Here is a 25,136-nt window from a genome sequence, read left to right as displayed (position 1 = left end):
ATCCCTAGATAGTTGTAGAAACACATACACTTCTTGCAATATATAATTATAAAAAGACAAAATCAGATATGATGATTTATTTGTATTAATTCTAGAATATACTAATTCTTTTATTCCCAAAGATAATTCAACTTTGATAGATTGTCTTTAAAATCAGGTTAGTCATGACACTTCAATTAAAATTCATGACTAAATAAGAAGGGAAAATGTTTTCTAAACTCAAAATTTGAATTATGGATTAAGTTGACTTTCAATTTTGTATATAGTTCAGATTTTGGATTCACAATTTGACAACAAAATTTCTCACTTTTAAATATGATATAATTTTAAGTTTTTTCTACCTTATTCTTCACTCTCTCAATCAATCCATCTCTTTGAATTCCTTACATTCGAACCTTCCCTTTTCTCACATTTCACAACATTACACACAACATTGTACTTGGTTAAGATATTGAATGAATCACTTGGCCAAAAAAAAAAAAAAAAAGATATTCAATGAATCATCAACATATGTAAAACGACATATGTTGATGATTCAATTATTAACATATGGTTAAATACCTTTTTGTTTTTGGCAATTTCAATTATTAATAGGGATTTTTTGGCCTTGCAATTATTATCAAGCTAGCCACCAGATGTAGTTTATTTATTTGGTATGGACTAGCCAATGGCCCAATAGATAACCAACCAACTTCAGGACCTATCCAGTATCCGAAACTGGGTGATACTCCTGGTAGCCACGTTTTAATGTGGGCCCTTCCACCCTTTCTTAAACTTAGAAAAATACAAGTTTTCTTTTTCAATATTTGGAAAAGAGAAGCAATACACTATTATGTTATGTACTTGTGTCACACTCATAACCCATGAGTCATAACTCATCCTCCACGTACTCTTGTACCAATTTAAATGGCAAAGGGGAGTGTCGATAAAATTGAAATCCATCGAAACCAAATATAAGCCATTCCTTTATGAAGTTAAACACTTACAAGATTGAAAATAAGTGCATCTAATGGACTCAAAATTGTGTCAAAACTTGTGTAATTTAAAAGATGCATGAATTCTATCCCATATATATATATAATTATATATGTGGATCCTGATGACCAATAATTGTATCAAAATGGAAGAGTGAATGGACATTAAATGGAGCAGACAAACCATGCAAGTATTTTCCTTGGACTTTGCTATTATGTTATGAACAATTGTGCACCATGTGCACGTCTCTTCAAGATATAAACACAATTTCTTGGCGTATTTGTCCAACGTACGAAACCATGTTAGAGATACTTCTTCTTCCTCTTGTTTTATTGTTTTGTTTTTGTGCAGATTAATGTTTATCTATGATTTTTTTTTCGATAAAAGATTATGCCATCTATTTGTACCATTTAAGTGAAATTTTGATATTCAATGAGTATTTGAATGTTTAATGTTTTAACATTTTCACTTTGGTTACCATAAACTCTTTTATATTGTATACAAATTGTGTATGATCAAGTTAAGAAGAACTTACTTTATGCTACAAATTTATAATTATGATGGAGGAATTAAAGAAAAGAAAAAAGAAGATTTCCCTAATGAAGGATATATGACCATATAAAAAGTTTGAAAGGACATGTCCAGCGAAATCTTTTTCTACCCAGCCACCCTTCATGGAATCCCAGCTAATTATAGTTTTCATCACAGATTTCACATGCCCAACTAATTCATGGACTACTTGCCTAGTTTTACTATATATTCAAAACCATTTCATTTTATTGTTCTTCGTTTATCAGCTTTATCTGAAGTGAAACATTTAACATCCATAACAACTAATAAAAAAATAGTCAAATTCTCTAAATCTGCATTTAACTGTCAATTCTCAAATATAAAAGCCAAGAGCCACGAGACAACTCAATGCGATAATAATTCATTAAAAAAATGCAAAAAAATTATAAATTGAATGGTAATTAAAGAAACATGTCAATTTGAAAATATTTTCCTAAAAAAATGAAGTGGGGGTTAGATCTCATGAGCCTATATACAACCCAATGTGACACACTGTCCTTTAACTTCATTTGTGCCCCTTAACCTAGGGGTGGGCATGAACCCGACCAACCCGATTTACCGCCCATTTCCGACTCGTCGGGTCGGGTTGGGTCGGGGCCACGTCATCACGGGTGAGCCCGCCAGAAGTGGCCCGCCAGGCCGAAGCAAATTGGGCCGGAAACGGCTTGGGGCCTCCACCGCCCATTACTAGCCCGACCGGCCCGACTACTGTGACTTAAGCCCAAATGCCCATTTTAGCCCAGCCCAAGCCCACTTGCGCCAAAACCTTACCCTAGCCTGTATTTTTTTTTGGTCTCAGTCTCTCAAGTCTCAACCCTCTTCGAGTCTTCGCCTCTTCGCCTCTTCAACTGCAAGTCTCAGTTTTTTTTTGGATGCTCTGCTGCTCACCAGCCTCACCATTCACCATTCTTCCTTCGATCTACTCCACCATCCGAGCACCACCACCTCCCACCACCACCACGAGCTCCATCACCACCACTCTGAAACCCTCAATCCTTCGATCCCCATCTGAAACCCTTGATCCCGATATTGGATCTCCCCCATCTTCGATCTCCACCAACCACCGTTGTTCTCCACCACCATGAATTCCAATCACCATCTCATCATCCATTCCCACCAGTCCACCACCATAGCCCACACCTGAAACCCTAAATAAAAATCCCCAAATTCGATCTCCCCCCAGGACCCCCACCTTCGATATTCACCAACCATTGTCCATCTCCATTCTCGGAGATTGATTCTCCACCACACAAGTCACTGAGTCAGGCAGTCACTAGTCACCTGCACTAACAAATCCTCAAATCCCGATCTCAGACATTTTGGCCTTTTGATTTTGGGTAAGTTGATTAAGGGTTTTTGACTCACTTGGTATTCAAGTAGTTCAATTTCTGTGCGATTCAAGTAGTTTTTGGCCTTTTTTTTTAGTATGAGTATTGACTAACATATTGAAATATTGAATGTATATTTTGTCTGCAGCTGCCTTCTGGAATTCGAGTTTGTGTCCTAGCATTCTAGCAATCCTGGATTAGAATCTCCTAGAACTGCAATTTGGTGTAGCAGTAAGTCAGTAAGTCATCTTCCCCTTCTGGCTTCTACTTACTACATAGTGCACATCATCATTCATTCATTTGTTTGAATCTTTGAGAGCCTTATATGATGGAGGGTTTAAACCAAACAGCAACACCAACACCACCTCAATCACAACCACCCAATACTTCTTCACAAAATCCTTCATCAGAAGTTGTTCAAACCCTCAACCCCATTGAACCCATGGGCCCTCCTCCTTCTCAACCTCCAAATACTAGGAAAAGGAAGTCCACATCTATGGTGTGGGATCATTTCACTAAGGAAGACCCCCCAAAAGACCCAAAAAATCCTACAGCTAGTTGTAATTATTGCAAGCAAGTGTATGCATGTCATTCTAAGAATGTGGGTACTTCTTCTCTTAAAGATCACATAGAAAATAAATGCAAAAAGTACCCTTTAAGATTAGAGCAAAAAAAACAGAAGATTTTAACTTTTCAAAGGAGTGCAAGTGAGTCATCGAGTAGCAATCAGTTACTGGCTGTGGGTTTTGATAAAGAGGCATGTAGGAGGGCATTGACTAGGATGATAATCATTGATGAGTTGCCATTCAGATTTGTGGAGGCAGAGGGGTTTGTTGAGTTTTGTAGGGTTGCTTGTCCTAAGTTTGACCTTCCTTCTAGGAGAACAATTGGTAGGGATGTCCTTCAGCTTTTTAATGATAAAAAAGCTGAATTGATGAAGCTTTTAAGTGGTCAAAGGGTTTGCCTTACCACTGATACATGGACATCAGTGCAAAATATCAATTATATGGTGCTTACTGCCCATTTCATTGATGCTGATTGGGTTCCCCATAGAAGAATCTTGAACTTTGCAAATATCTCTAATCATAAGGGAGATACAATAGGGAAACTCATTGAAAAATGTTTAGGTGAATGGGGTATTGGAAAACTGTTCACAATAACAGTTGACAATGCATCTGCTAATGAGGTTGCTATTAGCTATGTGAGAAGAAAACTTAGGGATTGGGACAATGGTCTGATCATGGAGGGGCAATTTTTACACCTTAGGTGCACGGCCCATATACTTAATTTGATTGTTTGTGATGGGTTGAAGGAGATGCACAACTCTGTTGAAAGCATTAGGAATGCAGTTAGATATGTTAGATCTTCCCCTCAAAGACTAGCTGAATTTAAGAAGGTTGTAGTACTTGTGAGGATAGATAGCAAAGGTTTGTTGGTGTTGGATGTTCAAACTAGATGGAACTCCACGTTTATGATGTTACAAGCAGCTGTCAAGTTCAAAAAGGTCTTCCAAAGGATGTTAGAGGATGATAGGGCTTATAAAGAATACTTTAGTGAGGTTGCTCATAGGGTTGGTCCACCTAGTGAGGATGATTGGGAGAATGCTAGAATTTTTCTGACATTTTTGAAGAAGTTTTATGATATGACTTTGAAGCTAAGTGCCTCCCATTATGTAACATCAAACACAACCTTTTTTGATCTATGTTCTTTGCAATTAATGTTGACTGATTTGTGTTCAAAACAAGATCCCCTCTTAGGGAAAATGGCACAAAACATGAAACTTAAGTATGACAAATACTTTGGTTCAATTGAGAGCATGAACAAATTGTTGTTGGTTGCATATGTTCTTGACCCTAGGATGAAACTAGAGGGTTTGAATTTCTGTTTTAAGAAAGTATATGAGCTAGGTAAGGCCAATGAGCTTACAAATGTGGTTAAAAATGTTTTGGCATCCCTATTTCATGAGTATAATGGCCTATTTGATGTGGCTTCCCAATCTGGCAGCACTAGTGCTTCCACTCAATCTGTTCATTCTGCACAAGATAGTGAGATTGGTGGGGTGGGGGGTGATGGTGAAGATGATTTGATGCAAGGTTTACGTGCCATGCGAGCAGAGGCATCCTCATGTGTGATTAAAAATGAGATGGATAGGTACTTGTTAGATGCATGTGAGTCAATGGATGTAAGGAACTTTGATGTGCTGAATTGGTGGAGAGTCAATGGGGTTAGTAAGTACCCAATCTTAGGTGCACTTGCTAAAGATGTCTTCGCCATTCCGGTTTCAAGTGTGGCATCCGAGTCATGCTTTAGCACTGGAGGCCGTGTCATTGATCCATATAGGAGCTCACTAACTCCCAAGATGGTTGAAGCGCTAATATGCTCCCAAGATTGGTTGAGGTCGACACCTATTTGTCCATTCAATGAACCAACCATTTCGGAGTTAGAGTTTTGTGAAGCTGTGGAGCAAGGTAATTATTATGATATTCCAGTTTATTCCTTGATTTTTTTTGATTTTTTATATGCATACTTTGCTGTTTTTTGTGGTTTGCAGAGTTCTTGGTATCTGGAGCATCATTGTCATCTCCTTCAACATCTGCTAGTACATGAAAATGCTCTTAATGTCTCTGGGAGTGACAATCTGCAAGGCTGGAAGCTTCTGCAAGGCTGGAAGCTTATATTCATTAATTCATGTGGATTGTATCATTGTAATATTTGTAAACTTCATTTGGTTTTCGTTAATAATTTGTAAACTTGTAGTATGGGTTTGTTTACTTTGTTGGTTTGAAACAAAGTATGAAAGTAAACTTGGAGTCTTGGAATATGTTGAATTTATGCTGTTGGAGTCTTGGAATATGTTGAATAATTGAATTTATGCTGTTGGAGTCTTGGAATATGTTAAATATATTATAAGTGGAAATTTACCAGTTGAAGGACAAAAAGGGGCAGCTCAAGGGTGTTGATACTTCAAATCTGTACATTGCCAATTCTGGAAATGATTTGCTGGTAAGGGAATGGAAGTTGTTATTTTTTTTGTCACATGTTGAATTGATGTGAGTTTGCTACAGGATTATCACTATTGCTACAATTGTATAACATTAGCCTTCTTGGCTTCTCAATTCCTTGCAGGTTATTGATCTTACATGCGTGTCACAAGAGCTTGCCTACCTGGCCAGTGACGCAGACCTAGTTATTTTGGAAGGGATGGTAAACACCAGGAACCTTTCTTGGATTCTTACTAGCATTGGCTCTTACTTAAAAAATTGAACTGATTACTTTATGTCTAAGACCAAGTTAGGTGTAGATTAAAATTGAAAGTGGGAACATCTATAGACTCTGTTGAATATTTAAAATGACAGTCTCCATAGTTTTTATATAATTTATATTGCTTTTCACAGGGTCGTGGGATAGAGACAAATCTTTATGCGCAATTTAAGTGTGATTCCCTTAAGATTGGAATGGTAATGTTTCTACTACAATTATTATTGATTGTGACGATTAGTTAAGTTGGTGAGCATTCCTTTCTGCATATGTTAATCTTGTGCAACTTCTGTTTCCTTCTCCCCGTCTTTATTACAGGTGAAGCATGCAGAGGTTGCCCAGTTTCTAGGAGGACGGCTTTATGATTGCGTCTTCAAATACAATGAAGTACTTTTGAGTTGATAATGTTGATTCTTGTCTGTACTCCTAACACAGTAACACAGTTTATTCTAAGTCCTTCAGTACATGGAGTATTAGGTCTTCTTAGCGACTGGGAAGAACTTATATATTTCCAACTTTGAAAGTCAGCCCTCTTGATAATAATAAACATGGCAATTTATTCTCACATACATGTGGTTGAACGAAGAAGGCAATCACATTCGTAAATGGGCTGGGCCGCTACCGACCCACCCAGCCCGCTAACCCGCCTAAGCCGAACCCGCCTAGCCCGCATACTTAATGGGCAGAATGGGTTGTCTATTCCTCAGCCCGAATAATCGGCCCGGCTGACGGGTTGGGCTCTAACCCGACCCAACCCGACCGATGCCCAGCCCTACCTTAACCTTCAAATTAATTCCCCCCCTCCTCTCTCTCTCTCTCTCTCTCCCCCAACTAAATTGGACAACAACCAATCCACCTCCACACTCCATGGTCATTTCTCAATAACACTTACCCATACCCATCATATACTACAAGCAGCCCCTGGTGAGATCTATAGCCTACATGGGTTTCTGACTCTCTCTCTCTCTCTCTCTTTCTCTATTTAAACCCCATTTCGTTTCTCTCCACACTCGTCTCTCTCAACACCACCACATTGAATTAATTTGCAAGAGTGTACCCAAAGATGGCGGATCACGGCGACCCTTCCTACAGTCCCTTGCCGGGACACCCCTCCTTTGTTGATGCTCCGGCGAGGCCCTTGAAGGGCTTTGCCGTGATTCTTGCCTCTGTCATTTTTCTCATGTCCTTGGTTGCATTAATCATCAACCAAGGCCCAGAACAGTTACAACAAGATCATCCGTCTGCTTCAAGTTCCAAAGCTACGTCGTTTTCAGGCGAGCCCAGAGGGAAGGCCCAAGGAGTCTCAGCCAAGTCGAACCCATCTTTTTCCAACGGAGCACTTTCATATAATTGGACAAATGCTATGTTTTCTTGGCAAAGAACTTCCTTCCATTTTCAACCTCAACACAATTGGATGAATGGTAGGTACAAATTAAGCTCGCTTTCCTTTTCCAGCACATGCTCTTAATTATCAATCAACTACACCATTTCATTCATGCAATCATTTTTTGTTTTTTAAATTTATTTTGACGAACACCACCGGTGGCGGTAGGTAAGATTTGTTTCTATGATTAGCTTTCTAAATTCAACTTCAATCCAAATATACATATTCTTTGATTTTGTTTTTTGTTTTTTGTTTTTTTTTTTAAATATCATTATTTTTCTGTGCCTTGACTGGACTAATCCCATTTCATTGTCATCTACTCATCTTTCATTGCTTTCTTTGGTGGTGGGGGAATCTGGTTCGTTCTGCTTCAGATCCTGATGGTAAGTTCTCAAAAACGCTCATCCTATTCTTTTTGTTTCCCTGTTTGACACAAGAGTCTACCATCAAGTTATTTAAATTGCACCTTCCTTATTATCTAAGTCTTAATCACAAAAGTAAACCATCTTGTCATGTTAGTCCTTAATGTGTCATGGGATTTTGTTTTATACTTCACAAATGAAAAATAAATTCAAGATCACCTGCTTATTATAGTCTTATAGAGCATGAAATTTAATAATCAAAATTATTTAAGTTTTAGATCTCTTCTTAAGAGTCGTTTGTTTAAAAATCAACCAAAGGCAAATACATTCCATCACATAAATTGAAATAATACAAATAATAATGCATTAATTAAATAATTTTTTATTTGACTGAATTTTAGCATTTCTGTGCTAAGAAAAATTGTATGGATTTATAATTCAAAAATACAATTAAGCCCCTAAATAATTGGACAAATTGGCACTGCTGGAATTTATCTTACATTGAGAGCATAGTAGTGATTGCCTAGTTGGCCCAGCAAAGGACTATCGCTTTTTCAACCAAAAAAACAAAGAGCTATTGCCTCATGAGTTGTGGACCAATCAAGAGTGCAGTGCCTCTGTCCAACATGATAAGATGACGACATGGATACCCAGGGTCCTACTTGTACCCTCCTTAAACATATATCATCCAATACAAATTTGCCATGTGGCAAGCATAGACCCACACAACTATTAGTGATGGTGATTTTAGACAGATGTGATTCGTCCAGTAATTTCCAGCTCCTTAAAACAATTTGGCATGTGCCCAGCTACCACCTATATCCTATACCCACCATTCAAATTATGGATGACGGACGGAGTTAGGTGTTTATTTCTTTATTTATGGGGGACCCACATTTTTTCTCACATCCATCTTGATCACGTTTTGTTCTGGGTGGATCTTATGAATATATTTAATAAAAATAATATTTATAATTAACATTTTTTATTTTGTGTAGGTCCATTGTTTTACAAGGGATGGTATCACCTGTTCTACCAGTACAACCCGGACTCTGCTGTGTGGGGCAACATCACGTGGGGCCATGCAGTATCAACGGACATGATTCACTGGCTCTACCTCCCCCTTGCGATGGTCCCCGATCAATGGTACGATGTCAATGGCGTGTGGACCGGGTCCGCCACACTCCTCCCTAACGGTCAGATCATAATGTTGTACACTGGGAGCACCAATGATTCTGTGCAGGTCCAAAACCTTGCCTACCCTGCCAACCTATCTGATCCCCTCCTCATCCATTGGGTCAAGTACTCGGGTAACCCGGTTTTGACTCCCCCACCCGGAATTGGGACCACAGATTTTCGTGACCCCACCACTGCGTGGATTGGACCTGATGGTAAATGGCGAATCACCATTGGGTCAAAGGTCAACAAAACTGGCATTTCAATTGTATACAGCACAACTGATTTTATAGAGTATGAGCTCTGGGATGGGGTCTTGCATGCGGTTCCGGGTACGGGTATGTGGGAGTGTGTGGACTTTTACCCGGTTGCTATAAACGGGTCAAAGGGTTTGGATACATCCGTGAATGATGCTAGTGTTAAGCATGTGTTAAAGGCTAGTTTGGATGATACTAAAGTGGATCACTATGCACTAGGGACTTATTTTGTGGAGAATGAAACATGGGTACCCGATAACCCGGCTGTGGATGTGGGTATTGGGTTGAAGTATGACTATGGAAGATACTATGCATCAAAGACATTTTATGACCAAAACAAGGAGAGAAGGATTTTGTGGGGTTGGATTAATGAAACCGATACTGAAACCGATGACTTGGAGAAAGGTTGGGCGTCTGTTCAGGTATGATCATTTTGATATGATTCGTATTTTAACTGATAATTAGATTGATAGTCTAACAACAAATACACCACATTAACTTTTGACCTTATATATTGCAGACTATTCCAAGGAGTGTGTTGTTTGACAATAAAACTGGAACCAATTTGCTTCAATGGCCAGTGGAAGAGATTGAGGCATTGAGATTGAACAGTACCGAGTTCAGTGATGTCTTGGTTGAACCCGGAACTGTAGTGGAACTGGATGTAGGAACAGCTACACAGGTTTGTTTGTCTACTGTCTAGTAATGTTTGAACATAATTGGCACATATGCAATTCTTTTTTTGTATAATCAAACATATTTTTCTATTCATGACTAACATTTGTTTTTGTGGTCTATATATAGTTGGATATATTTGTGGAGTATGAAATAGAATCGTTGGACTCAGAGGAGACAGTGAATGACAGTGTAGGCTGTGGTGATGGTGCTGTAGATAGGAGCACATATGGACCATTTGGCATTCTGGTGATTGCAGATGAAACTCTTTCTGAGCTAACCCCAATCTATTTCAACCTGGCCAACTCCACTGATGGGGAGGTCACAACTTATTTCTGTGCAGACGAATCCAGGTTTGGATCTTCATTAATGTTAAGATTGCCCATAAAAACTTGTCAATTTGTCAAGTGTACTGGTCTTACTCTTACATGTTGGTTGTTCATGCAGGTCATCCAAGGCTCCTGATGTGTTCAAACAAGTTTATGGAAGCGAAGTTCCTGTGTTGGATGGTGAAAAATTGTCTGCAAGAGTATTGGTGAGAGTCTCTGCTTTTCTTATAAGCTTTATGATCTTTTGTAATATTGGTGAAAAATCAAGAGCGGTTGTTGAAAAGTGTAGCTACCTAGCTCTTAGACATGTATATATAAGGTGGGTTTTGATTTTTGAATGTGCAGGTTGATCATTCAATAGTGGAAAGCTTTGGGCAAGGAGGTAGGACAGTGATTACATCAAGGATTTATCCAACGGTGGCAATTTATGGAGCAGCAAAGCTATTTTTGTTCAACAATGCCACAGGAGTGAATGTGAAGGCTACACTCAAGATTTGGGAGCTCAATTCAGCATTCATTCACCCTTTCCCACTAGACCAGATTTGATCATCAGTGACATCTATCAATTCTTGCAGCAAATGCATGCAAAGCCAGTGCTGGAATCAATCTATTGCAACAATCTCCTTCATTAGCAGCAGCTACCATTCATTCACCATTTGGCTGCAGAGGAATTCTGGCAACAAATGTGCATTTTTATTTAATAATATTTTTGGGTTTTGGTTCTTTGGGTTGCCATTTAGTTTGTAGCTAGCTAGGCATGCCCTACGGTGATAATTGATGGTTTTGGACCTTTTGGTTCAAAGAATAATAATATTGATAAATTGAAAATTTTGCCTATTGCTCTAATGAGTTTCCTTTTGAATTCCTTTTCTTTCTAATGGAGGATAACAGTAAAGAAGAACCACTGTAATCACAACTTTGTTTGACACCAATTGGGGTTTGATGTCCTAGTTTCACCAAAGGGGTGGAGCAGCTGGACCCTATGATTTGGAGGCTCAGATTGGGCCTTTGCCTGTTGAATTGGGCTATAGAAGGATCATGAGTAAAATGATGGTCAGATTGGGCCTTTGCCTATTTCTGTGTAGAGCCATTTGGGTTTCTGTTTGGGCTTAGGAACCACATGTGCTGGTCCTTACTTTAATTCAACTTTATTCTTAAATCACTATATCCCTCACATATTACATGACTTGGCATTCGACCGTTTGGTGTTTTTTAAAACTCCTATTTAAAAATTTAAAATCCTAAAGCATATTTGACCTTTTATATTCAATAGAATCGATACTGTATCTTTTTGGCTGCATCAATGTAGCCAATTTCTTAGCCCAAAAGGAAAAGAAAGATGCAGCCAGTTTCTGCTTAATTTATGGATCACTAATTGTAAATTATTATTTATCCTTTTGGGGTTGTGAATGGAAGCCATTTGGGTTATGAATACAAAAGTGTGTCTTCTAGCTATGTTGTCACTTCAGTCTTATCCATAAGCTCTTAAAATATTTTTTTATTTGTTATTTCCTTTTTCTGTAAACTGTAACAGCTTTTAATTTCTTTTTATTCGTTCCATATTCTTATTTTTACTGTTTGACCCACAAAATAATATTCTTGTTTCTACCAAGAGTTTTGTCTTGGAGTAGAATTTCAATGTCCACATGGAAGGTGGTGGACATTTTAATTGGAAATTACTATCAAACTAGCTACCAGCCTACCACGAGTTTGAATCAAGCAACCGGCTTCGATCATATGCCAATTTGCCAAAAAGAAAAAGTCTTAAAAAGTTTTATGGGATCTCGAAGCATAAAAATGTATATAAGAGGTGGAATATAATATAGAATATATCATACACTAGTTAATTGGAAAGCGTTGTACAATCATCATAAATATACCATACTTCAAAAAGGTGGAATATAAAATACACCACGCACATATGGAGAGAGACAGTTTCTTCAAAATGCGTTACATGTCTCTTTTAATGTTGTTAAATTAGGTCGTTTAAAAATTTTGAATTTTTTATTACCGTTCTGCATTTTAATTTTATTCAAATAATCGAGACTCATAACTTTATTGATTAATTATTTCTCTCTTTGTTTGTGTATAATTTGAGATATTAATTAATATTCATGGGTTGAAAATATTTTATTAATATTCTCTTAGGCCTTGGTTCTTTTATTGTAGATTTATTTTTACTCTTGTTTTATGATTTTCATCCCGAATAAACACATGAATTGAAGTGTATACAATCATATATATAAGTTGATATAAGAATGAGGACAATCAAATGTGATGCTAGCTAGTCCTGCAATTGGAGAAAGGAATTCAAATAAATTTAGATAAAAAAAAAATCATTTTGAATGATTATAAATTTATAATTAAAGCCAATCCACAAGCATAGAGATAAAAAAAATAGGCAGTTAATTGACAAGTAAAAAAAGCCACAAATTTGGTTGACAACCCATGTGCAAGTTTAGTTGAGTACTCCTGCCAAACCCCAATATATAAAAAGCAATAGAAAAGACAAGTTTGTTGATTCTTTATATTCTATATCTCAAGCAAATACTAGGATGTCATAGGGTCAGCCTTTTCATTTGACCTCCCAAGAATGGCACATAAGAATTGTTCTTTCTTTTTCTTAATTTGTGAGGGAATTAATGGAGACTTATTGGAAGGTTGGGCCTTGAATTCTTATTAACTTGTCTTGAAATCATATATGAATGTGATGTCGCAAGTTTTTCACTATAAGTCTATAAGTCTCCATTTAAATCGCTTAATTTTAAAAATGTTTGAGTCAGAAGGTTCCTTGTAGTGTATCCCAAGCAATTAGGTTTATGTGCTGCATATTTTCTGTGCACATCTTCTATGCATAGGTTTAATAAGACAATGAATCCCTGGAGGGGTTTCTAAAACTAATTCCATTCAAGGAAACACTAATGGCATTAGAGACATTAATGGCATCACTTTCTCAACAAGAACCACATTATCAACCCATTACATCACAACTTACAGAAAATGTCATGAAATTATTATTGTCTTAAGACCCTTATTTGGAGAACAAATTTGCTCACCACCTTAACTTGGTAGTGAGCATCACCACCCATCTCTATGCATGTCATATGTCTTATAGTAACTATAGTTAACCATAAAAGAGAAAATAATTAAATAATTTAAAAAACTTATTTTTCTTCCAAAAAATTCTATTAATTTAAGGATAAAATAAAACTTCATCCCTATATTTGGTGGGATAAAATAAAACTATAGCAAATTTGCTCTCCCCTTATTTGCCCACTTCGATCCACTTTAATCCTCAATGCTATTATTAAGACTAATTCTCCTAGTTACTCTTAGGCCTGTTGACAAATTCTTCCAGTATATGGAGGGTATATATAGAATGAGATTAAATTAATAAAAAAGAAAAAAGAAAAAAGGGTAGAAGGGAATTGTGCATGGTACAAGCCGCCCGTATCAATCTTGGATTATATTGCACATGCTGCCAAAGAATCTTCAATCTCACGAAAACTCCACAAACCTATATCATTGTCCAATAAGTATACCAATAATTTATCAAGTATGAAATCTAGATGATACAAATGTGAAGTGGAGAACAGGTTTGAGCACATTAATGCTCGATTTGTATATGTCAATAAAACCATTAATATGAGCAATGCATATCGTATATAAAAAAAAAAGGTCAATGAATATGTATAGGGTAATTTTTTTTATTAACTTAGGAAAGTAAATTTTCAGCCCACAAATAAGGAAATTAATCTTCAGTGGATACATGTGAATTTTAGTGTATGGTCCAAAACCAGTTGATTCCATTTATAGTTGGTTGATTATTAGAGAATATATAATGATACAAGCAAGTAGATGTACATGGAGATTTACAAAATTTGGTAAATATTATAAAGAAAGATAGCTTGCTTATGTGACAATCCATTAATGTCACGCTACAGACAAAATGGTATACTACGAATAATAATAAGTTGTCGTATGGTATTGATAGATAGATTATGCCAACTCATCAATTAGTGAACCCTAAAAATATGCTGACTAAATTATCTAATTTTTGCCTTTTTCTAGAAAATTCTGAAATATGAAGAGAAAACAGCTGTGGAATCAGTAAACCGTGTAGTGTTACCACTTTCCAGTGTGGACATGCACAACGTATACATAGCTAAGAAAAAGGAAAATAAAGATTTAAAAAATGTAAATTAAATAGTGTAAAATAAGAGTCAGCATGGTGTGTCCCAGTTTGGGTGGGACCTGGGGCTGTGCATGTGGTTGCTTTTTCAGAAAATGAGAACGTTAGGAAAGAGGGAAAGAAAATCCTCAGTCCTCACTGTGAGCGAGGGCGAGGCGCCGAAACTTGTGCGTTTTGGGGGTTAGTGGGCCAACTCAGCAACCCTTCGCTGTCAACTCTTATGATTCTCGCCTCCTTAAACCCTCACAGCCTGTCACCGGCAGCAACCGGTAAATCAGACATAATAAATTTTTAAATTTCTTTTATGCTTAATATTTTTATTTGAAAATTTATACATAGTAAAAAATCAGCAGATGAATTAGCTTCAGGTAAGCGTATCTAGTCCAACAAATAAAATCTTTATTTTTCTGTTGGATTAGTTTGTAACGTAAGGTCAATATGTCCTTTAAGGACATAATTTGTATTTTAAAATGTAATAAGAAAAAACACAATTATGTATAATTCTATTTATTTAAATTTGATCGTCTTTTATTGATGATGATAGTTTGTTTTAATAAATTTTTATTTGTTATATAACGAGAATAATCTCGCAACTCTATGTAGTTGGTAAAAAGGTTTAAGGTAAAAGGCACATTAAATTTTTTTATATTTTTGAGTCAAGTGTGTGAGCAAGATCTAAGGAAGAATAAGATTCTGATTTATTTCCGATAATGAGAGAGAAAAAAAAATTCAATTTTTTTTATTAGAATGGAATAAAAATGAATTCATAAATAAATAGGGAGTGATATTCAACCGGTTGAGGCAGTCACCCCTAAATATATGGGCGTTAAGCCAAAATTTTCGAGAAACGGAGTGGTTGCAGCTTCGTAGTGTGCGTGACTCATAGCCTTCTCTCCCTTCTCTGCTTACACACTAAACAACTTCTTCTCTTCTTTTCACACTCAATCTCCATTGTTGATCTCTCTCTCTTTCTTTGATAATGTAAAAGAAGTTCACCAAATCTCAGAAAATCGTCTTTACTTCACAGAGATTACATACATAATCACACAGACTGATACTCATGGCTCTTTCTGGCCTCTCCCTGTTCACTCTGTTTTCGTTGACCCACATTGCTCTGCTTTCAACTCTCTGCTTCGCTGCAGACCCCTATGTCTTCTACGACTTCCGCGTCTCTTACATCACTGCCTCCCCACTTGGAGTACCTCAACGGGTTCTCAAAACCGCTCTCTTTTCATTTGGTTTACTTTGTTTTTACTGCCCTGTGATAAACCCACGCGCTTTTGGTTTTCATTTCTGGGTTTGGATCTGTTGGAATTGCCATCGTCAACCCTTTTTCTTAATGGGTTTTGAACTTCTATGCATTTTTTTTAGTAAATCTATGGTTTACGTTGTGCGCTTTTAAGTGATGAGGTTCTTCTTTTTTTCTTTTTTTTTTTTAAATTTTTTTTATGGGAAGTGATGAGGGTTTTAGTGTCAGTGAAACAGATTGGAGTTTGACCATTTAGCGATAAATTTCATGTGGGTTTAGTGTCTTTCAACATATTCGATTTAATTTGCCGTACATATTCATGTATATTTGGTCCTGATATCGAAATTTGATGCTCTAAACCCTTTTAGACAAGGGTTTTAGTTTTAGTTTTTTTTTTTTTCTCTCTGTCTGTTTGGAGTTTGATTCATTTTGAAGTAGATTGCAATATGATTTGCATTACTTGTTTACAATGGAATTTTTGACTGCAGGTTATAGCAGTTAATGGGAAGTTTCCAGGTGACCCGATCAATGCTACTACAAATAACAATGTTGTTATTAATGTACATAATGAATTGGATGAAAGCTTCCTAATGACTTGGTAAGCTCCAGCACAACATCTGAAACCCTTTGATTTCAAGAATGAATCATTTTTTAAGATGTTTGAGTGAATGTCTGTGGCAGGTCTGGGATCCAAATGCGGCGTAATTCGTGGCAGGATGGTGTTCTTGGCACAAATTGTCCAATCCCTCCATCATGGAATTGGACTTATCAGTTTCAAGTTAAGGATCAGATCGGGAGCTTCTTCTACTTTCCATCTCTTCATTTTCAGAGAGCATCAGGGGGGTTTGGTTCTTTTCATATTAATAACAGGGACATTATCGCAATTCCCTTTAATCAGCCTGATGGGGATATTGCCATAATGATTGGTGACTGGTATACACAAAACCATACGGTTAGTATTTGTCATTGTGCTAATATTTTCGCCTGAACAATGAAGGTGCAAGTGCAGAAATGACAACTCCTCTGTCTTGTGTTGTAGGCATTGAGAACTGCTCTTGATGCTGGAAAAGACCTCGGGATGCCAGATGGAGTTCTCATCAATGGGAAGGGGCCGTATCGATACAACAACACCCTAGTACCTGATGGGATTCAGTATGAAACCGTCAATGTTGAGCCAGGTATATTTCTCGGGCATTTTTTTTTTGCACTATTTACACCCCTCCCGAATACCCCATTATAATGTTTACTTTGTTTTCACTGATTATCTGCTCTCTGAGCATTTGAGTATATGAAATGTTTTATTTGGGTTTTGTTATAGTTTTGTTTCCTCTTAATATCATCACTGTTTTAATTTTATGATTATTTGCTGATTAGTCCATTTTAATATCAGTTTCATATGCAATTACTTGTCCAATATTTGTGCTCATGAAATTTAATAATTTCATTTAATTTGATTCCCACTTCCCAAAGCCCCAAGGATTTTGAAGCAGATTGCTTCCCCTCTAAATATCACTTATATTGACTTAAAATTGCCTAGTCTTCAGAACGTGTTAGGACTCAAAAGGGTAGCCCTCCCTGTTCTTCCACATCTGTCAGTTGTAGGGTAATATCCAATTTAGTCTCTGCTGCTAGGCTAGCTGCCATATGTGATGCAATATTATTCTATCTGTGGTATATGTTGCTTGGGAAATTGTTTGAACTACACTATATTTTGCAGGAAAAACTTATCGACTTCGTGTGCACAATGTTGGTGTTTCAACAAGTTTGAACTTTAGAATTCAGAGTCACAATCTGCTTCTAGCTGAAACAGAGGGACATTATACAATGCAACAGAACTATACGAACTTCGATATTCATGTTGGACAGTCATATTCTTTTCTTGTTACCATGGATCAAAATGCTAGTAGTGATTACTACATTGTGGCAAGTGCAAGGTTCGTGAATGAATCACTTTGGCAAAGGGTTACAGGTGTTGCCGTCTTACACTATTCCAACTCTAAAGGCCCAGCAAGCGGCCCTCTCCCCGATCCTCCCAATGATGTTTTTGACAAAACATGGTCGCTGAACCAGGCATTGAGCATCAGGTTTTCTTTTGTTAATTTATTTTCATTCAAGAGGTTTATTTTCTTGCTCAGCAGGAGTCATCATTTCTAATCTTGAATAAAGTATAACAGTTTTCTTGCCTTAAATTTACAGAATCTATTTAGTTCATTTTGGTGCATGCTTATAATGGGTTTCCACTTCAAGTTCCCCTGCCCCTTCCCCTTAATTCTTCTCATTTCTGTTCAATTTTAGGTATGCTCTCAGAGTTAGTTGTTACTAGTTCATTTCTCTTAATTCTTGTTTTCCGTATTGTCAGGCAAAATGGATCTGCAAGTGGAGCTCGCCCTAATCCTCAGGGATCATTTCACTACGGTAATATTAACATCACTGATACTTATGTGCTAAAGAGTGTGCCACCACAGACAATCAATGGAAAACTGCGAGCTACACTAAATGGAATCTCATTTGTCAATCCTGATACTCCAATCAGGCTTGCTGATCAGCATAACGTTAGAGGAGCTTATAAGCTTGATTTCCCCAATAAGCCACTTAATAGAGCACCCCGAAAAGACATATCTGCTATTAATGCCACATACAAGGGTTTTATTGAAATCATTTTCCAGAATAATGACACCACAGTGCAGAGTTTTCATTTGGATGGGTATTCCTTTTTTGTGGTTGGGTAAGTTTTATTTTATTTTATATTGCTTTTTATCATCCGCTTTTAAATGATAGGTGTTTTGAGAAATTGATTTATTGTATGTAGGATGGGTTATGGTGAGTGGACAGAAGACAATAAAAATAGCTATAATAGGTGGGATGCAATCTCTCGCTGCACTGCACAGGTTTGTTTTCTTATTGGAGCATCTGCTTATTGTTCAAGCTTTGCATGTTTTAGGTATAACTTTGGAAGGCTTATTTTATGTCTTGCATTGAGTTCTTTCTGCTTTTCGATGGTTCAGGTTTTCCCTGGGGCATGGACAGCGGTGCTGGTCTCACTTGACAATACTGGAACATGGAATCTTAGAGCACAAAACCTTGATAGATGGTATCTGGGCCAAGAGACATATTTGAGAATTGTCAATCCTGAGGAGAATGGTGAAACAGAGTTTAAGGCTCCCGATAATGTTCTGTATTGTGGTGCTCTACAGAACTTGCAAAAGTATGCATAACAAATCACATTCTCTCTCTCTCTCTCTCTCTCTCTCTCTCTCTCTCTCTCTCTCTCTCTCTCTCTCTCTCTCTCTCTATATATATATATATATGTGTGAAAAATCTAATATCACCTTTGTGTTTTTTGGTATCTTCAGGGATCAGAAGCACTCTTCTGCAGCATCAATTTCCAGGGAAAATTTCAAGTTGTTCTCCCTGCTGATGGCATTCTTTATTTTGGTGTGTAGTTTTAGATGATGAAGTTTTTTGGTGATTGATGAGAAGTTCTATGATTTCAAAACCAGTGGCAGCCTTTTCCTGCTTAATTGTTGGGGGTTGCAAATACACATTTTAGTGTAGGTGTGCAAATGGAGTCATGGCAGTACATTTTTGTTGTTGGTTGGTGTTGGTGACATTTGCTTCAATTTTTAAGTTTCTGGCAATACCCCATACCATACCTTGTAATTTAGGTCATTTGGGATTCATCATTCTTTGTGCGTCTTACCTCTTAAAATTATGTGTACTCGTGATGTTAATCCATATTCTCAATACCATTTGACTTCTTTTTACTGATGCTTTATATATGTTTTTGTGTTTTTAATGATTATGAGAATAAGATGAGTTAATGTTTGACTTCCTTAAAAAACGTTAATTATGACCGGCCCAGAGTTTCATGAAGGCTTTGGGCGTATGGACCCAGTGGAACAATAATGACAATTTCCTCTAATATGGTTTGCCTCAAACTATAATCCATAGTCTTAGATCTTAGTTGAGAACTAAAGCAAAGATGCCAATTCAATGTTGGGCCAGGCTGGAAGTCTCACAATTCCATCATATTTGTTGATAGCAAATAAAAAAAATCTTTTTTTTTTTTTTTTTTTCTTTCTGGGGGCTAAAAGATTCTATTGCGTAGCTAATAGGCTGTTGATAGCTGGTCTAAGAATTTGGAAAACCCACTAAATTTGCAGTTTTGAATTTTCGGTTTCTTTCCTGATCGATATATTATCTTTGATACATATTGCAGCCGAAATATGATGATCAAGGACTAGTAATAATAGTATGAACAAGAAAATTATGTTTAAAGATAGGTGGGGACCGAAATCAGAAAGGGTTGAATTTGTGGGTTAAACGGAAAAACATGATAGCCGTCACATGGGACTAGTATTTAATATGCTGATTATGGGTGTCCTTGCTTAATTATGCATATATTTATGAATTATGATGATATCTTCCTTGTTTCACAAACAACAATTTGACAAATTCATTAATATATATAAAACTTTAATTATGCAGTGATCTAGTCTCTAATTACTGACCTGTTTATTCATGTCATGCAAATGGGTAACATTCTCCTGTTGGTCAGAAAGAAGCACCGACTTCTTCTTCTTAACTAATATTAATTAATTTTCTTTCCTAGCTAGGATTCCTTCTCATCTTAATTTACTTGTCTCTCTCTCTCTGGCTCTGACTCTGGCTCTCTCTGTGGAACATGCCTAATGAGTATGTCGCTGCAAAACTTTCATTGCTTAAAAGGGACTTTCAACCTTGACTGCGCCTCAAGTAAATAGTCATCTACATACCCACTTAACATATAATGATCAGTAAATGTTGTCAAATTTCACTGCAATCCGTTTGTGCAAAATTCAAAGGGTATCTATATACCCTTTGAATCCCAATAGCTAGCTATTAGCAATCCCAATAGCTAGCTATTAGCAATTGGTATATTTCTCTGCTTTGCTGCATGCTTTCAGCCACTTTCTCACACTGCTAGCTCACCACCGTACCCCTCACTGCAACTGCAATATCTCACTACTGCAACTAGCTAGCTTCCATTCAGATGGTTCATAATGATTAAGGGTCGCAATAGGTTAGTGATTCAACTTTTCTTTTTCTTTAATTTCTTTTTTCAAGAATTAATTGTTCCAAGTTCAGTTAAGTGCAGTTGATATATCTAGTGATCTAGCTATATAGGATTCTAGGGTGGGTCGCATGTTTTGTTTTCAAGTTGGAAACAGTACTTTTTAACTCCTAGTGGTACCAATAAGAGAAAGGAAATGCAGCAATTAATAGACATGTAATTTTCGATCGTTTGCTAATAGCCTTATATTTGGGCCTCTCTGTCGGCTAGAAACTCAGATTGCAAGTCTTTGTAGGCTTCTTAATTCCCATATGATGGGTACACTTAATTAATATCTATAAATCGATTATGGCTCATTAAAATAAATGAAACAACAAATCCTTAATTAAACTTAGGTTACTTCTATACATCTGTCCTACTGATTAATTAATTACATGGTAGTTGATAAGAAATAGTTGTTAATTTTACTGTGCCAGTAATTTATCGAATCTAAGCATATATATTCTGTCATGTCAGCAATTAAAACCTACCTTCCTGTGGTACCAACTATATATATTATATGGATGGTGTTGCTGAATCTGATTGAATTACATACTTGCCTTCTACGTTTTGAAAAGAATGAAATGTACGTATATGATCTGCATTTTCCAAGCTTTACAGAAAAGCATTCGATCATATGTAATATATACATTTATTCTCGATCAGCTCGGATATATATCATGATCATATAGATATAGTAATTACTGCACCTTTTTTCTTCTTGCCATTGTTTTGGGTCCTAGTGTACCACCTTATGTGTGATGAAAGTTATCTAATTTGTGCTTTATAACAACTCTGAACATGGAAACTTTCTAAAGCATTGCATTACTTACTCATATTTAACAAACTTCACCGGCCTTTTCAATTTTGTTGTTCTTAAAAAAAAAACACACACACAACTATGAGCTTAATGCTCCATTTGCATGGTTTATAGTTGTGCAAAAACGTGTATATTAAATGAATGACATAGAATTAATCGAATTCTTTATTCTAATGATATTAAATCATTTAGTTGACAATATTACAAACATATCTACATTAATCGACCACCTGGTCGATTGAATCGGGCCATTAACAGCATACGTGGCTGTTAGGCCATAGGCCACATAACAAAGCCGGCCATGCCATGACATCCGAACAATTAACTTTTCAATTACTTCATTTGTTACAGATCATCGGCTCCACAGTCCACCTGCTAACTATATATCCATCTTACAAGATCAAGTATATATAAAAAATCATGAACTGATCGATCACTAGTTTGGTGGAAACAATTAACTTACTACTACGTACTACTACTCAAACAGATAGAAGCGTGCTTCAGAGTTGAGAGTCTAATTAGAGTACGTTTAAGTTATATTGTTTTAGTTTTATTATGTACATGAATGCTGAGATCATAATTAATCAGTACTACTATATATATAATATATATATATATATATACGTACTATAAATTGATTTCAAGGTGTCGACCACATCCACAGTTGGATCGACCCATTTGACAACTAGTGGTTGTCGTTGATCAGCTACCATTAGAGTACTTAATGTCTTGCTTAATTGTCCATATATATGATATATCACGAGTAGCTGGTATTTCCTTTTGAAGCATGATCATGGTCCTGGCTGAGTTGTGAAGCCACAAACTTGTCAAGCACTCGCCAATCGGTTAGTTGATCTTCATCTACCAGTACTTGCTGCTGATCAAAACAATTGCTATTATTATTAGCATACAACAGTGCATGAACGTTTTGGTGATGATGGGACGACGACGACGACTGCAAAGTGCAAGCTGCATGATCAGCCTGGTTGTTAATGTCTATGCTATAAGCACCAGCTGCCATGGAGGAGTTCGAGCTGCCAGATTGATGATGATGAAGTAGTAGTTTTGGGGTTTCTAGAAGTGGGAGCTGGAAGAAATGCTCATTATGAGGAACCTGGAAAGGTAAGTCTAGCTCCTTCTTGCAAGGATAAGAAGGAAGGTGGTGGTGGTGGTATGCCAGATTAATATTGGAATTAGAGTTGTTGTGGTTTGGTGGCGAATCCAAGTCCGGCATAAACGACACCTGGTCTTCGTACCAACAAGGCGACTCGTGTTCACTCATTCTTCGATTAATGCTTGCGATTTTCTTCTTGAAAACCCTACACACCACCCAACCTTCTTCCTGCATGCATGTACAATATTCATTTCCACAACCATCATTCTCTGCCATTCAAAGTAATTGGAATGCAAAGAATGTATATATGAGATTGATAGTAATATTCGAATGAATAAGTACTTGCCTGTGGGGTTCCATTTTCGTCGGATTCAAGGCGGTACTCATGCATAATCCAGTCAGATTTTTGGCCATTTGGGGCTCGACCTTTATAAAAGACCAAGGTCTTCCTCATGCCAATTAAGTCATGCTTTGAATAGATTGCCTTGTCTCTTCCCGTGGCTTTCCAGAACCCTGCTGTGGTGGCTCTATTTGTTCGAGTTCCAGTCGGATACTTCTTATCTTTATGGCTAAAAAAGTACCATTCATTTTGCTCTTCTGTCCCTATTCTGCATAATTCTGTACGCTCAAATTCAATAATATTAATATTAGTACGTACTACTAATTGTCCAATCAATTAAATTCTTAATTAATTTGATAAATAAATTAGATTGAGTACTCATCATATACCTTGAAGATCCCAGGGCTCAATTTTGTAGAGGTCCACATCTTTGATAACATCAAGATCAATCCTTCTGGAAGTAACCTTTTTCCTTAGGTAGTAATCAACAAGTTCTTCATCCGTCGGATGGAACCGAAAACCAGGGGGAACATGTGAAAAAGCATTCATATTATCCAGTTTCTTCCTCTTCAATTCGGTCCTGAAATTCAATAAACATAATCACACTGATCATATCCTGAAATAATATTCAACCAAGTATGAATTGGCTAATAACTTCGTCATCGATCATATGCCCTTGTCTCTAGCTTAACTTGTTAAGTAAGCTCTTAAAAGAACAAGAGGCATTTCGAAGACAACCATACATTACATGAATGATTCACATATGATAAGAGTAAATATATACTCAATATGTAATTCCCCTACTGGTTTTTTTTTTTGGGGGTTTGTAAAACAAATTTTAAGTGGCTTCTGCGGACAGATTTTTTGATGGTTTTGAAACTTAATTCCTGAATTACTGAACTATTGTTTAATGATTCAAAAAACTATTTGACCTAATAAATGTGGGAAAATATCGTGAATAGGTGATAATGAAAAGAGGCATTCATGTAATCATGAATGTTCAATTTTTTTTTTTTTTTTTTGAGTAAATCGTGAATGATCAATTAGTTGAATGAAAGGAGAAAAAAGACTGAATTCATTGTCACTTCTATATATATATATATATATATATATCAGTATAGAAAATATTAATTGCTTAATGGAGAAAATATATGATTCTTGGGATCATATCTCACAATATATATAGCAAATGAAGAAAACTTTTTCCCGTATGATGATTATGCTTGTGATGATCATGATCATGTCTTAACCACCATATCTATCTGCCATTTGATCGCTAGCAATACATGAAAATACAAATTAATGATCTGTGATTATGATCAGATCATGCCACTTGTACTTCTCAGATAGCCTTAATGTTCTCTATTTTAAAAGAAACAAAAAAGAAATATGCTTTATATATTCCTATCCAAAAACATAAGAACTAATGGTTTCGCATAAAATTAATGTTTGTAATCAATGGCGCTATAAATAGGATTACAAGGTCATGATAAATCCAGATCAGGTACGTACCTAAAGTGAAAATTTTGAGATATGGTGGATGAAAAACAAACTCCTAACCTAGCTAACCCACCCTCTAATTTTGAAGATCCATACTCTATCAAAATTAAAAGATAACCCACAAAGTATATTATTCAACCCATTAAGACTATAAGATTAACAAATTAAGAAGCACAAAATCATACAGAGAAGAGAGAGAGAGAGAGAGAGAGAGAGAGAGAACTCACAGATGATTAAGCAAACCCACAGATCCGGTGGTTTGTGTGTGAATCTCCCTAGCACAGAAAAATTGGTTGATTGATGGTATGAAAACTGGTGGTATATATCTGAGATCGACTTGAGTAGTTGTTTGGTTATGGTGTGCTAGCTAGCTCCTAAAGGTTCAGTCCAAAGTGTAGAGGAAGGTCTCACAGATGAGACAAGGAAACAAATGAAGACAGAGAAACAGAAGATGTAGCACAGTGAAATATATATTTATGATCGAACACGGGTTCAGTTCTACTCTCGGGAATTGA

General features: G+C 36.6%; 3 protein-coding genes and 1 long non-coding RNA gene across 4 annotated transcripts; 3 read left to right on the top strand and 1 right to left on the bottom strand.

Annotated features, from left to right (window-relative positions):
* Positions 1–5,976: 5,976 nt before the first annotated feature.
* LOC147289590 (uncharacterized) lies at positions 5,977–6,691 on the top strand. The gene is made up of 3 exons (XR_015121536.1): positions 5,977–6,077; positions 6,269–6,331; positions 6,450–6,691. It is a non-coding gene; the product is annotated as an uncharacterized LOC147289590 (long non-coding RNA).
* A 221-nt stretch (positions 6,692–6,912) lies between these two features.
* LOC147289589 (acid beta-fructofuranosidase 1, vacuolar-like) lies at positions 6,913–11,142 on the top strand. Its single transcript, XM_086236302.1, has 7 exons — positions 6,913–7,552; positions 7,890–7,898; positions 8,876–9,732; positions 9,831–9,992; positions 10,115–10,338; positions 10,433–10,520; positions 10,660–11,142. The coding sequence occupies exons 1-7, from the start codon at positions 7,195–7,197 to the stop codon at positions 10,858–10,860; spliced, it is 1,899 nt and encodes a 632-aa protein (XP_086092428.1). The 5' UTR covers positions 6,913–7,194; the 3' UTR covers positions 10,861–11,142.
* Positions 11,143–15,406: 4,264 nt separating this feature from the next.
* SKS2 (SKU5 similar 2) lies at positions 15,407–19,424 on the top strand. The gene is made up of 9 exons (XM_086235666.1): positions 15,407–15,716; positions 16,244–16,353; positions 16,437–16,707; positions 16,795–16,933; positions 17,473–17,839; positions 18,115–18,480; positions 18,565–18,643; positions 18,761–18,960; positions 19,109–19,424. Exons 1-9 carry the CDS (start codon positions 15,567–15,569, stop codon positions 19,206–19,208), a joined length of 1,782 nt encoding a protein of 593 aa, XP_086091792.1. The 5' UTR covers positions 15,407–15,566; the 3' UTR covers positions 19,209–19,424.
* A 3,000-nt stretch (positions 19,425–22,424) lies between these two features.
* On the bottom strand, positions 22,425–24,928 carry LOC147289587 (NAC domain-containing protein 7-like). Its single transcript, XM_086235371.1, has 4 exons — positions 24,849–24,928; positions 23,511–23,701; positions 23,128–23,399; positions 22,425–23,009 (listed from the first exon to the last, which is right to left on the bottom strand). Exons 2-4 carry the CDS (start codon positions 23,668–23,670, stop codon positions 22,425–22,427), a joined length of 1,017 nt encoding a protein of 338 aa, XP_086091497.1. The 5' UTR covers positions 23,671–23,701; positions 24,849–24,928.
* Positions 24,929–25,136: the final 208 nt, after the last annotated feature.

This window comes from Dryas octopetala, chromosome 3 (genome assembly GCF_963921425.1).
Source record: "Dryas octopetala chromosome 3, drDryOcto1.1, whole genome shotgun sequence".
NCBI classification, from domain to species: Eukaryota; Viridiplantae; Streptophyta; class Magnoliopsida; order Rosales; family Rosaceae; genus Dryas; species Dryas octopetala.
The sequence above is the reverse complement of the archived record's forward strand: the minus strand, read 5'-3'. Positions and strand labels throughout refer to the sequence as shown.

Excerpts from the sequence above, each read along its gene's own strand:
- LOC147289589 (XM_086236302.1), top strand. The coding sequence starts at position 7,195 with ATGGCGGATCACGGCGACCCTTCCTACAGTCCCTTGCCGGGACACCCC. Across the intron at positions 10,339-10,432 it reads TTCTGTGCAGACGAATCCAG|GTCATCCAAGGCTCCTGATG; the intron begins GTTTGGATCTTC and ends TTGTTCATGCAG. Across the intron at positions 10,521-10,659 it reads AATTGTCTGCAAGAGTATTG|GTTGATCATTCAATAGTGGA; the intron begins GTGAGAGTCTCT and ends TTGAATGTGCAG.
- SKS2 (XM_086235666.1), top strand. The coding sequence starts at position 15,567 with ATGGCTCTTTCTGGCCTCTCCCTGTTCACTCTGTTTTCGTTGACCCAC. Across the intron at positions 16,354-16,436 it reads GAAAGCTTCCTAATGACTTG|GTCTGGGATCCAAATGCGGC; the intron begins GTAAGCTCCAGC and ends TGTCTGTGGCAG. Across the intron at positions 18,644-18,760 it reads TCTCTCGCTGCACTGCACAG|GTTTTCCCTGGGGCATGGAC; the intron begins GTTTGTTTTCTT and ends TCGATGGTTCAG.
- LOC147289587 (XM_086235371.1), bottom strand. The coding sequence starts at position 23,670 with ATGAATGCTTTTTCACATGTTCCCCCTGGTTTTCGGTTCCATCCGACG. Across the intron at positions 23,400-23,510 it reads TGAGCCCTGGGATCTTCAAG|AATTATGCAGAATAGGGACA; the intron begins GTATATGATGAG and ends TTGAGCGTACAG. Across the intron at positions 23,010-23,127 it reads ACGAAAATGGAACCCCACAG|GAAGAAGGTTGGGTGGTGTG; the intron begins GCAAGTACTTAT and ends ACATGCATGCAG.